General features: G+C 43.0%; 1 protein-coding gene across 1 annotated transcript; it reads left to right on the top strand.

Moving 5' to 3' along the window:
- Positions 1 to 616: 616 nt before the first annotated feature.
- Positions 617 to 13,159, top strand: HSDL2 (hydroxysteroid dehydrogenase like 2). Its single transcript, XM_027446577.3, has 11 exons — positions 617 to 774; positions 3,211 to 3,374; positions 3,781 to 3,879; positions 4,007 to 4,121; positions 5,203 to 5,306; positions 6,306 to 6,404; positions 9,942 to 10,136; positions 10,577 to 10,648; positions 11,998 to 12,153; positions 12,249 to 12,377; positions 12,858 to 13,159. The coding sequence occupies exons 1-11, from the start codon at positions 758 to 760 to the stop codon at positions 12,968 to 12,970; spliced, it is 1,263 nt and encodes a 420-aa protein (XP_027302378.2). The 5' UTR covers positions 617 to 757; the 3' UTR covers positions 12,971 to 13,159.
- Positions 13,160 to 13,281: the final 122 nt, after the last annotated feature.

Below are 13,281 nucleotides of genomic sequence, written 5' to 3'. Positions count from 1 at the left end.
TGTGCCTATTTCTACATTGACCTTGGGACTTGTTAGAATATAAAATAGAAATAAATGGACTTAGGTGGCAGTGTAGTGCTGAAACCAACTCAAATAAACGGGGCAGGGCTAGGGACACTGACAGGGCAGAAGCAAGTTGATCGCAGCTGCGGCTGGGAGGGAATACAAGAGCTGATAACTGATCTGAAAGATCTCCTCATGAAATTAAGTGTTTGTGTGAAGCTACCTCCTTCCGAATGGTCACGTTTTCATAGAAACATTAGGGTTGGAAAAGCCCTACAAGATCATCTGGTCCAACCACCCCCCTACCACCAATGTCACCCACTAAGCCATGTCCCCAAGCACCACGTCCAGCCTTCCCTTGAACACCCCCAGGGACGGTGACTCCACCACCTCACTGGGCAACCCGTCCTAGTGCCTGACTGCTCTTTCTGAGAAGAAATGTCTCAAAATTTCTCCAAATTTCTCCCAGCTCTTCCTCAGGAGACCACAGGCTGCGTGCCACGACACGGGGTAACAGCAGAGCGGGGGCGTCACCCACGACCGTTCCCCAAACCCCCAAAAAGCCTTCCTCGTCTCCTTCCCCTTCTTTTTCCCAGCTCGGGGCCGGGGGTGGCAGCGGAGTAAGGGGCTGTGGGGACACCTTGAGGGGCTGCCACCCCCACGCCCACCCCCTCACACCGCCCCGCCACCGCCTCCCGGCCGCGGCGGCTGCGCCGTGAAGGGGCGGCCCCGGGCGGCCCGTCCCCGTTCCGCCATGCTGCCCAACACGGGGTAAGGCGTCTGGCCTCCCTCCTTCCTTCTCCATGGGGCTGGGGACGGGGCAGAGAAGCGAGGGGGACCCGTGGGGAGGACGGGTATTGGGGCCGGGGGGTGTCCCGGCGGTGGGTGTGCCGTCAGGGGACGTGCGCCAGGGGGGCAGCTGCTGGGGGCTCGGGTGCTTGCTGCGCGGCGCCTCCGCGGGGTGTGTGAAAGTTGTTCCTGAAAATGAGTTTTTCCTGTTAAGTTTTTGCATATTTTGGTAAGCAGTGTTTCTGTGGGCTTCTGAAAGAAATGGGAGCTCCGTGTGAAGGACTGGAGGACCCCTAGGGCGTGAATGCAGTCGGTGGTGGCTGTAAGCCTGGGGAGGAGGGATTGTGTAGGCTGTGCAGAAAAGTGGCAAGGAAAAGGAAAAAAAAAAAAAGACTCAAGCCAGTGAAAATATAACTGGAATGAATATAATGTTTCCTGATATTTTAAACAGTCATGATCTGGGCCAAGGAGTTGAATCTGTGTGGATTCCTCCAGTTGCAGAGTAACGCAGGGTGGAAGGAGCTTGGAGAGGTCTCCAGCTCAGAGTCCTGCCCAAAACCAGCTGTCAGGTCCGTCTGGATTGCTCTGGGTCACATCCACTTGGGTCTGAAGAACCTATCTCCCAGGCTGCAGATAGCTCAGGCCGCCTTGGCCCCAGCTCTGTGACCTGACCTTCCCCAAGGTCCAAGTGTGAGCCTCCATCTGCTGGTTATGGTGCTCCTGCATCCCGGGGTGCTGCTGGTGTACGCTCAGCTTGCTCCCTGCCAAGTGTCCCCATCCCTTTCCAGCTGTGTGCTTCCCTCCCCACTGTGTCACGACAGGGATCCTTTCTTCCCAGTTGGAAGGCAGCCTAGCCCTCAAGCACATCAGCCAGTTGTCCTCCCTGCCAAGTGTACTTTGTCGTCTCCTCCAGGCCGGTGATAAAGGTGTTGGACACGACTGGTGCTGGAGGAGACCTGACTTAATACTGGTCTCCAAGACAGTGTATGACTTGCTAACCACCACCTCTGCGCTTGACCAGCTGGTCCATGTTGGTCCATGGTTTTCCCAAGAGCCAGGACAAGTCTGATGAGCCAGTGGTTCAGGGAATCGTGCTTTTGGGCGTTTTTGGAAGACAAGAAATGTGTGCTTTCCTTTAGCAGGTGGGGAGCACCACTGATCTCTCTGGCGTTTCATATGTGATGAATTACAGAGATGATCTTTCCTCATTGTGCCTGTGACTCAACTCTAGGCAGCATTTTTTTGCGACTCAATGTATTTTGAGATTTTTCTTCCCGTGCCTCTCTAGAACCCAATTCTGCAGAAGGCAGCTGCTTGAATTGGCGTCTGCAGGGCTTCACCGACTTGTGGGACCCTGCTGGTGACTAAGATTGTTGTTGCAGGGGAAGATTTCCTCCCCCTTCCTGCCTCGTTTCAGTTTTCAGTCTTCTGAGAGCAAATACCCTCCTCGAGGTTGCTTTGGAGAGGGATGTTCTCAGACCGGAGAGAGAAAACTGAGACCTGGAGGAACAGTAATTAAATCAAGTGTAGCCCAGACTGAAAATAAAACCACATCACATTCGTGATGTGAGTGAGTGGTGACGCTGCTGTAGCACATGGTTTGTATTCATTCATTAACCGGGGTTGAAAATTTAGACCTCTTGTTATTTTTCACTCGGTTATGAAAAGCAGCACAAGTTTTCTGCAGAGCACCACAGTCCACATTCCTTCGTTTGGAAAACCTGTGGTCTAAGACGCTTTATTGCCAAGCATGTCCCAAGTTAGAGTTGAATTTTTAGCTCTTAAGAATCAGCGACATTATGTGTGTAAGAAAAATGTCTATTTTTCTGACACTATTACATTAAACATAGTTACTGGGAAACTGTTGAGTTTAGTGTAAAAACTTCAAGAGAAAAAATTGCTTTCTGAAAATCAGATTTCTGGCACTCGTCTTTGGCACCCTGCACTGGTATTGTGATTCTAGTCCTGAGCTTTACAGCAATTCTTTGCGTGTAGAGGGCTGTGAGAAGTGAATTGCAGAGAGCTGCGGAGGAGTGTCATGTCATTAGAAACTGGCATTTCGATTTACAGCTGGCTCCTTTTTTGGTTTTGGAGAACTTAAGCAGCTCTATTGTAAGCAGTGCTGGATCATGGTACAAAAAGGTCACTGGATGACCCGTGTAACCTTCCTGCTTTGCTGTGTTTATTAGCTTGGAACATCACCTTGTCTTCAGGGCTGGTGCAGGACTGTACTTTGCTGTAGCTTCATCCATCTCATCCATACTTTGGGTATGTTTTCATAGTAAAATGTGGAAGGCAATCGGCTGGCTGGGAGATCGTGCAGGTTGTTTTTGTCCTTGAAGAGTGCTAAAAGTCAGAGATTTACAGGTTTTGCTTTGTTCCCCCTCTTCTTTACCCTTCTTACCTGTTTATCTTTAGGAAACTAGCAGGATGCACTCTCTTCATCACGGGTGCAAGCCGAGGCATTGGCAAAGCCATTGCCTTGAAAGCTGCCAAGGATGGTGCAAACATTGTGGTGGCTGCCAAGACAGCTGAGCCCCATCCTAAACTTCCAGGGACTATCTACACTGCTGCAGCAGAGAGTAAGTTGTAACAAATGAGGGTGGGCTTCAGGTGCTGGGCTGCGTGCATGTCCTAGCTTAATTTCTGTAAGCAAGTGGGAAGCTGCTCAGACTCCCTCAGCTTTAAAACAATACGCTTACCTGGTTCTCTTGCCTCCTAGGAGTTCTGTGAGTTATCAGACTATAATGATGAAGACGTATGTGTGCAGAAGTGAAAATGCTGCCTTAATTGAGACATCTAGTTGTACCATACACAATCTCAGCGTTAGGCTTGGGTTCTGGCTTCCCTGTTCTTTATACGACGTGTGAAAAGGTCACAATGTGAGAGTCTCATTTTCGATGGGTTCACTGGATGAGAGATTCTCAGCAGACTATTTGTTCAACCTGAGAGACAATATTTAAATGCTTTATTTTCTAATTAATGCAGTTGAAGCGGCTGGAGGAAAGGCTTTGCCATGCATCGTTAACGTGAGGGAAGAGCAGCAAATTATTAATGCTGTGGAGAAAGCTGTGAAGACTTTTGGAGGTATGCTGGGATGTGGGGGAAAGGTCAACGGGCAGATTGTTCAAACAGCAAAAGAAAAGAACAGCCTGCTTTACTCCTGCTCTTTGTCTCTGAACTGCTAAAGTGAAACGGCTTATTTTAAAACCAGGGATTGATATTTTGGTGAACAATGCAAGCGCCATCTCTCTGACTGGCACTTTGGAAACAGAGACAAAGAAGGTCAACCTCATGATGGATGTCAACGTACGAGGGACCTACCTCACGTAAGTGCTGAGAAAGGAGAGAGAAGTAATTTTAACAAATTTAACAAATTTTAACACATTAACAAAAAAAGGTTTCCTCAGTTTACCTGAGGTGCTTTCTGCAGATGAATCTGGTTATCAGGCATAATGTTCCTGTAAGTTCTGTTGCTAAAGATCAGCGAAGGAGTTGTCATTAGAGTAGTTTAAAAACACACACGATCAGCCTGCTGAATTAGAGAGAGGCATGCACAGCATGTCAACAGCAGGTAGAGAGAGCAATGGAAAGGAAGTAGTAAATCTGGCTGCGGGGTGGTGGGCCTGTACTTCCACCCTGCGTTATCTGCTTCTGAAAGCTGAACCGTAAGCAGCTCCGTGCTTGTAAAGCAAAATTGTTCTTGCAGCATGGCGTTGCACAAAATGCTCTGTGGATGTCCCTCGTTAGCTCTCTGAATGGGCTGCACTGTACTGCTGGTGGCAAGCCCTGTTTACACCTTCAGCCCCCCAGCAGCAACAGTCAGTTTCTGGATGGTAACATCCAGCTATTCCAAATTAATGAAGAATTCTTTAAAATGTCTTTTGTTTGGTGCCTGAATGAAGTAGGTGACTCTTCTGGTCACCAGAAAATAGGTTTTGAGTTTAGTTTGGAATTACTCCAGTAGCTTTTCACAATGCAGTATTACTTCTTGGATGTGGTTCTGAGGAAGAAATAGATGTGTAATCAGAAGAGAATACATAGACCAAATGATGCTCTGCACTGGTGATTTGGCTTGTTCCCTTATTGCGGTTTGTTGACCCTATCAAAACTATTACAAGCAGAGTGTGGCTTCTGAGCATCTGGAAAATCTGCTTTAGGTGGTGCTGCTGCACTGCTTGGATGGTGTAGCCAAGTCACCAGGCATGAATGCTACTGCTGAGGTAAGTGAGCTAGGACAGACTTTTTCTGTTGTTCTATTTCTCAGTTAAATGTTTGATACAAGGGCAAGGTTTCAGCTTAGTGTTGGATCTTCACGAAAGTCAAAATAGTGTTCTGCCATTTTTTATTGTAAGGAAGAGTGTCCTGTAAAATAAGAGGGGACTGACTTGTCTGGTTTCTATCTTCCAGGTCCAAGACATGCCTTCCATACTTGCGGAAGAGTAAGAACCCCCATATCCTCAACCTCAGCCCACCTATGAATATGAATCCCATGTGGTTCAAAAATCATTGTGGTGAGTGGCATTCAGGGGCTTCGTTGTTGTTTTTGAGAACCACATAAATAACTGGTGAAATGTGCAGGAATGCCAGCCCAGAACACCAGATCTCATGTTCTTAGCATTCGGTACAGACTGCCTGTAATGGTTCCCCAGAGTCTGTTGCACCTCACATGAAAAAAAACTGTTTTGTGGGAAAACACAGTGCAAGTTTCATGGCCTGATATGTCCTTCTATTTTTAAGGATGCTCTACAGTTAAGAGACTGTGCTTTTCTATAGGAATTCTTAAGACAGCACAGTGTTTTCTGTTCCACAAAGAATTAGAAAAGCAAAGTCTGTTTTCTTACAGTTTCAGCTTCATGTTTGACTTAATAGAAATAAAACTCAAGGCTGTATTTTTAATTGGAAATTATTTTGAGGTGTGAAAGAGACCTCATTCTGTGTTTAGGCTAGAACATATGTTGTTCATTTTAAGCTTGTTGAATAGCTTTCAATTTTAGACACTTGTCCTGTAAAACTCCCCCAGCAAGTCCAAGTTCTTTCCCCCTAAAAGTTTCCCTTCTCAAAATAGAAAAGAAGGATTTAGAATGTCCTTTTTTCTTCCTCTTCATTTTTCTTTTCTTTTTTTCCCTTCACTAAAATACCAGTTCGATCATAAGCAGCTACTGTGTTGCAGAAAAAATGGAGCTGCTGTCAGTGTGTGTATAAAAATACAATATTAACACCATAAAGTTGAGCTTCAGTCATTGTTTTTATTTGCCAAAAGATGCTTAGCTCATCTTTTAGCTCATCTACTTGCAGTGAAGAGATGGCAGGCTACAGTTTGTATCTGCCGAGGCACGGGGGAGGAAGGGAGAGATTTTTGCTCTGGGAAGAAACTGCTTTGTCTCCAAAAAGTTAATTTTCTATACAAAGAAGTAACTTTAACTTTGAAGGGCAGAAAATTCAAGTTCTGTTGATAGACCTTGTATTTTTATCCTTCTAAATACAGGCTGTTCATGTACTTCTTGTTGTAGCTTACACCATTTCTAAATACGGAATGTCCATGTGCGTCTTGGGGATGGCGGAAGAATTTAGAGGAGAAGTTGCTGTCAATGCTTTATGGCCTAAAACAGGTGATTTTTTTATGATGATAAAATAATTTTTATATTTTGTCTTACACAGCTTGGTTTATTTAGCTTTAAATATACTTTGAGCTTCTTCTGGAAATTATTCAGGACACCAGGCAATTCTTTTGCATATTCTTTGTTCAGCCTGCACGGATGTTGGTTTTCATTCCTAGTTCTCACTAGACCATTGCCACTTCGATCCCAACTTGTTTTCAGCCTAATTGCAACCCATTCAGCCCTTCCACTTGGCCTGACTGCGCTCCTTTTTGTATGCCCAGAATTCTGGTTTGAACAGGGGCACAGAAGTACTAACATGCTTTCATTTGCAGTACTGTTTAGAGTTCCCTGCTGGTTAGATTGCCAGGAGGTAGGTGAAACTGGCAAGAGACATACCTTTGTAGAGGTAATTTAAAAAAAAAAAATCCTCCTTCTAGAAGTTTTGGCACAGTGGGCCAGCAAATAGTTGTTCACTCAACCATCTTTTTGCAAGTCACAGGATGTAGAGCTGTAAAGTAGAACAGTTTGGTGTTCCTAAACTGTTACCTCCAGTTTGTTGTCTGCGGAGCAGTGAGGATCAGGGCTGTGCTTCAAAATTTAGTCCTTGCTGGACAAAGAGGCATGTCCCTTCATCCCAAACACGTCTATCTGCAGAAGTAATACGGATGTCATTAAAATCAGAGAGCCCTTAAAATCTTGCCTTTTGATGGCGTGGCCCTAGTCACTACATGAGGATACATTACAACAGCAAAGCTTATTCCCTTAACGCGGAATTAAGCAGTGAGAGAGGCAGAGGGGCAGGAAGAAAGGAAAGAGGAAGAAATAAAAATAATGAAGCAAGAGCCTCTTCTGGGGCTAGTGCTCCAGTTGTAAGCAACGTTTGTATCCGGGCGCGTTTCAGCACTTTCCTGTTAGGAGTTGCAGGCCCATTACAGTTTTGAGTGTAGAAACTCTCTGGTTTGCTCCCCCTAAAGTGAGGAGTATGAGTAAAACTTGATAATTTCAGTCAAAGTCAACTGAGTTTCTGTGCTGAAATGCTCTGAGTGGTACTCAGCTGAATGCTTTGGTTGGTATATCTGTCAGATCAGGTCGTTTTTCACTGGTCTGGATACTTGCATCGTAAATTCTCCCAGTACATTGGTGTCTTGTAAACTCTGCTTGTGCTGAGTTTTACTCATAAAAATACTTTATTAAGGGATTACTTTCTGAATGATAGTTACATCAATACCAGGCCTGCGTGAATATCATGCTAGATTCTCTCACGTGAAAAATATTTAAATTTTAATGTCAAAAGCTGCGCAGTGTGTCCTGACACTTTTCTGTTCAATCATGTATTTTAATTCTTCTAATGAATGTGCTCAGTTATTCAGGGTTAGACGAGCAAAGAGAACATGTTAGTTGCTTGTAATCAGTGATCAGTTTATCTATAGATGCTAAATCCTCATGGCATTGAATTACTTACAATCCACCAGGCAGAATAAGAAGATGTAGTCAATCTGAAGATCTTAATTCTTTTTTTTTTTTTTTAACTAGTATTTGTGATAGTTTTGGTCTTCTTTTTGTAACATTTTGGGTAAAAATAAAAATTCTTGTTTTCAAGCAGTTCTTAGTTGATATATGTCTGCCCCAGGAACGTTGTGTTTTCTATTTTTTTTTTGCCCATGAGGTTTGGGAGTGTTGGGTGCAATGCAAGGAGTTTTAAGTTCTGGAGTTTGGTTATGGTGTCTTTGTACTCTCTGGCAAAACTCATACCTGCTGGGTTATCCGTATGGAATTCTGAGGGTGTTCCCATCCCACCAGAAAGAACAGCTTTGTATTTGGCACCAGTGTAATCTGTCTTAGTTGTGACATAAGAAAGAGAAGTGCTGGTGGTGTTGAATTTTGGTGAGCAGGTCTCTAAGGCATGCTGTGTATTTTGAAGAGGATGAGCTTTTCATCTTTCGTATGCTGAAGGCAAATGCACACATAACTTTGTGGTCTGGATTGCCTTCTTGACAGTGAAGTGAAGGATCGCCTTTGAGCAATCCTTGTTTTATTTGTTATTTCTGAAGGAGTTAGAAATATGCACTCACTTCCACATGCTTGCTTCTGGAGTAGTCCAGGGAAACCTCACAGAAGTTTCAATGGAGATTTCCCAGGATCTATCTTTGTCATCTGGAATAGGGCCATGCAACTTTTTTTTTTTTTCTTTTGATAAGTGGACATGATATTTTAGCTAATATTTTGTGTTTTTTGGTCACTGACTGATTAAGCATATAAAATTATTTATGAGAGTTAAGGATGATGAAGGAATTCATCCAAAGTACTTCATCCAAACAGAGAGATTTGGCACGAATTATTTTCTCCAGCAGCACTCTGTGTGAAATATGCAGCCAGAGTATGCGGCAGTAGATGTTCAAAACCTTCTGGATCAATCTCTGCTCATAGGCTTATGTTTAGAAGGATAACATTTGGCACTAATAAGAAGGTGGGAGGCACATGGGCCAGGAACAGTGAAGAGGTTAATGAATCCTCATAGCAGTGGGGTATACTCATGTCAAAAGGACCTAATAAACTTCATCCGTGTATTTGATGGAAATAACCTCTGAGTTGTTGGTAGTTACTGAAATAGAAAATTTAAACAATTAAGAGAAATCTTGCAGGATAGGTCACATTTCAGAGGACTGAAGAAAGGCCTGAAGATTATTTACTGTCCTTAGAAAAGAGAAAAAGACCTAGGTGTATGTACAGTGTAACTATTTACGACTTATCTATAGGTGACTATTTATAGCATTTCACTTGATTTGGAATAAAAAACGAAGCTGAGGATGATCAAATGTGAATGAAATCTGGAGGCTAGTGCTCACCACAGAGGAGTACAATAAGCCTCATAGGTGAGTGGACAGAACTCACTTGATCTTTCTCATGTCTGTGTGTGTACAGTGCCTACTCTGTCATTTTAAGTGATGTTTCAATCATTTCTGCATCAAAGCTGCTGTTGCTTTGTGTGGAATGGAAATGTCTGAAGGTGAGCAAAAATAATTTAAAGCCAGGTTTATCCTTCTGCCTCCAGGATCTGTCATCCCCAAGTGTGGGAGATGATTTGAAATCTGTCCTGGGACTTAGAAAAGAGCAGGGCGGAGAGTTGAGCCTTGAAGAGAAGCTGCAAAGGAGACATGAGGCAGAACTGTATAAGGGAAGACTAATAATGTGGCAAATGCCAAAAGCTGCAACTGAGCAGCCTCTTTGTGGAAGAGGATGAAAGCAAAATGAGGTACACACCTCAGCTTGGAAGAGCAAAACTCCATGTGTGGGGCATTGATAGAAGGCTTGAGAGACATGATGAATGTCATGAGGAGTCTTTCTCATTCTTTTTCTTTTTATTCCTTTAATAGCTTTCTATTTTTACTGCTACTTGTAGAAAATTATTTGTCCATTGGTTGTATTTCCTAGTTTCGTCTTTGTAAGATTTCCTTTCATGTGAAAGGAAGATGCACTTGCCAGAGAGATGGGAATTTCATGTTGTCATTGTTGAAGTGTTATTTTCTTACCCTCCAAACTTTCCAGCTATACACACAGCTGCTATGGATATGTTGGGAGGATCTGGAATAGAGAAACAGTGCAGAAAAACAGACATCCTTGCAGATGCTGCGTATTGCATTTTAACAAAACCGAAAAGTTTCACCGGAAACTTCATTATTGATGAAGTTCTGCTGAGAGAAGAAGGAGTTAAGGATTTTGATGTCTATGCAATTGCACCAGGTAAGAGAGATCTTTAAAATGAGAGGTAAGTTGAGGAAGGGCCTCTTACCTGAGTCTGTAAAAAGTCACATGGCTCGACTTCCGTAACTTGCCTTCCTGGAAAGCACATACTTGTTCACAGAAGCTCTAATCATAGATGTCTATTAAAGAAATTCGTTGACAAAAGTAAAATGCACCTGCCCTATAGGTGCATATATAACTATTTACCAAATAGTGAGATCATGTATCATCTTCAGATGTTTCTCATTGCATCTGTAAGAGGCCTCTAGGTCTGATTTTAAATGAACCAGAACCTAAACATGTTATTTCATGGTATGTCTTTCCTTCAAATTGCAGTTTATTTTACATATAAACTGTGGTGTAGTTTCATACAAAGTGGATTCCTTTTTGTGCTGTTCACCTTCACTTAGACTTACTGTTATTTTTTAACTCCCCTCTAGGTCACCCCCTGATGCCTGACTTCTTCTTGGATGCTGAAATTGACATGACAGCCACGAAACCAGAAAGCCATGGTAGGGAAAGCTCCTCATGTACAAGTTGATAAATCCAAGTGATAACAAATGCCTCCTGTATTTCAGGTTACTTTCTTTTCTCCCAAGCATTTGGGCTACAAGCTGTTTGGCAAAACCCCTTTTGTACTCAGGGTGTATGATTTATGGACTGTCACATCTCTGTAACTTATGGTTTATAACTATTGCTTTGTTTTGAGGAATCCTCTCTTAACCATCTGAATTGTGTAGTATGAAAGTCACAGGTAAATATTGCTGAAAAAATTCAATAGCAAACAGTACATTTTGCAGGAGTGTTGTATCTGTCTTGCTAAATTTGTAGGAAAGGAGTTGATGTGGAACCTCCATTGCTTCTTAGATGAAATTCCCACAGTCAGGTGTGATGTGAATGTCCATGAGGTGAAACGGAGAAATCTTTTTCATAACAGCATCAGTTTTGCTTTTTCGGAATTGTAGTGTGTCAGGTTGGTGAGCAAGTAAGAATACTGAGTAGTTATCATTGTTGTGCCAAAACAGATAGAGAGAAGGAAAGAAGGATGCTAAGTTTGAGCAGAGTCCCTTTCCCATTAAAAAAAAACAATTTGTGCATATGCTCCAGGACTTTTCTGCCAGAGATAGAAGCTGTTAACCCCCTGCACCATGGAACCCAGGTTATTTAGTAGCAATTCAACAAATAGTCCTAATTATTTTCTGATACTTAAGATACCTAACAAACTTTCTACAACATATTTTAGGGTATTCAACATGATAAGCCTTGTAAATTGCAACTGCTTTTCTGAATTTTTAAATGTGCATATTCGCTGCAGTATGGTAAAATGCTGGTTGAGTTAGTACATTGACCAATAGCTGAGAAGCTTTTGCAGAATAATTACTGAAAATATTTCTATTCTTAGAAATATACATAATGTGTAAGCGTTTCAGCATGAAGGCTGTGTTACTGAAGACACTGATTTTTTTTTTTCGGTTGTTTGAGCTGTCAGGAATATATTGAGTGCATAAAAAACTGTGCTGGTTAAACATTAAGAATGAACTGTGAACAGTCAGAATGAAACTGTTGTTGTGGTTTCATTTTTACTTTTCTTTTGACATAGTAAGAAGTTAGATATTTACTACAGAACTTCCTTTAGTGCTGTATACCAGTTTCAGTAGCCAGGTGCTGAAAACTTTGTTTATCAGTATTGAAGATTTTGTTATTTCAGTGGTATTTTCCCGACTGAAAAGCGTGAGTCTTAAAAAACTGCCTATGGTCAACAGTGTTGCATATAAGCTTTTCCAAGTCCTCTCCATATCTTAAGACATGCTGTTTTACAGTTTTGTGCATCTTTCAGCAAAAAATAATCTATTTCTTTTAGGAGCTTCCCAGACATTCAAGGAGGAGAAGAAATCAAGTGAATCCAGTACAGCACCTGCTTCAGGTCCTGTTGCAGAAACATTCAGAGTTATTCAGGGAGCCATCAGTAAAGAATTTGTGAGATCTACGCAGGGCGTCTTCCAGTTCGAATTGTCTGGTAAGAAGGACCAGCTCCTGTAAACCTTCCCCACGCTCCCACCCCTGGCCAAAGGCAGCCTGCTGACTGCCGCTGGTTCTCCCCGTTGTGCCCAGGTGAGGAAGGAGGCACTTGGTACATCGACCTGAAAACCAATGACGGCAGCGCTGGCTTTGGAAAGCCTCCTGTGACGGCCGACGTCGTTATGAGCATGTCGAGTGGCGACTTTGTGAAAATGTTCACAGGTGAGTCACAAAGGCATGCACCAGGGGGGTGGCGGTGTCTCATGCCCAGAAGGTTTTATTCAGATCATTTTATTCTGCTGGTGGCTCAGTCGGCTGGCTCTTCTCTTTGTAGTCCTGGAACTGGGTGAGCATTTAGCTTCTGGGGGCTGGGATGCAAGTAGAATAGAATTCCTTGGGCTTCTCTGGACTCTAGCCTCTATGAGCAAAAAGAGCACAGAAGCTGATCCTGCTTTGTTAAGTAGCTATCAGAGATTTCACAGGGTGTGTAGCTCCAGGAAGCATCCATAGTTTCCAAAAGCATCCAGTCAATCCATTAGACTTCTTTTCTGCACACCCCTCACCTGTTTTTCCTAAAGGTGTGCTGCTTTTGCAAGAGTTGGGTAGTGAAGTAACCACCAAATACTACTTCAGGGTACCAAGGTTTTGTCTGCACGTTCTGTCTCCACTTCCTTTCCTGTTGATTCTTTATCTTCTTTTTAGGTAAACTAAAGCCAACCATGGCCTTCATGTCAGGAAAGTTAAAGATCAAAGGTAACATGGCACTAGCAATAAAGCTGGAGAAGATGCTGACGCAGTTTAACTCTAAACTTTGAGGGGAAAGCCTTCCTCATGGAACTTTGGCCTTTCATGTATAATGACAACGCTGTTTTTAAATACTTGTCCTTTTTAATGAAATATAATACGTAAGAATAAAATGTGAGACTGTTAGAGAAGAATAACTGAGTCTGATTAAGACTAGAATGTGTTTGTCTTGATTAAACGAATTCCTTCTTGAGAATACACACGCTAGGTTGCACGTGTTGTCTTTTCCTCTACCCCTTTGGAACTGTGCAGCACGTTGGAAGTGGGCTTCTTCTACGTGGCTCCTTGCATGCATGTCCCATAAAAACATGCATGGGGGGAG

Source organism: Anas platyrhynchos, chromosome Z, assembly GCF_047663525.1.
Source record: "Anas platyrhynchos isolate ZD024472 breed Pekin duck chromosome Z, IASCAAS_PekinDuck_T2T, whole genome shotgun sequence".
In the NCBI taxonomy this organism is placed as follows: domain Eukaryota; kingdom Metazoa; phylum Chordata; class Aves; order Anseriformes; family Anatidae; genus Anas; species Anas platyrhynchos.
Note: the sequence above shows the minus strand (reverse complement) of the source record. Positions and strands in the feature narration are given on the sequence as shown.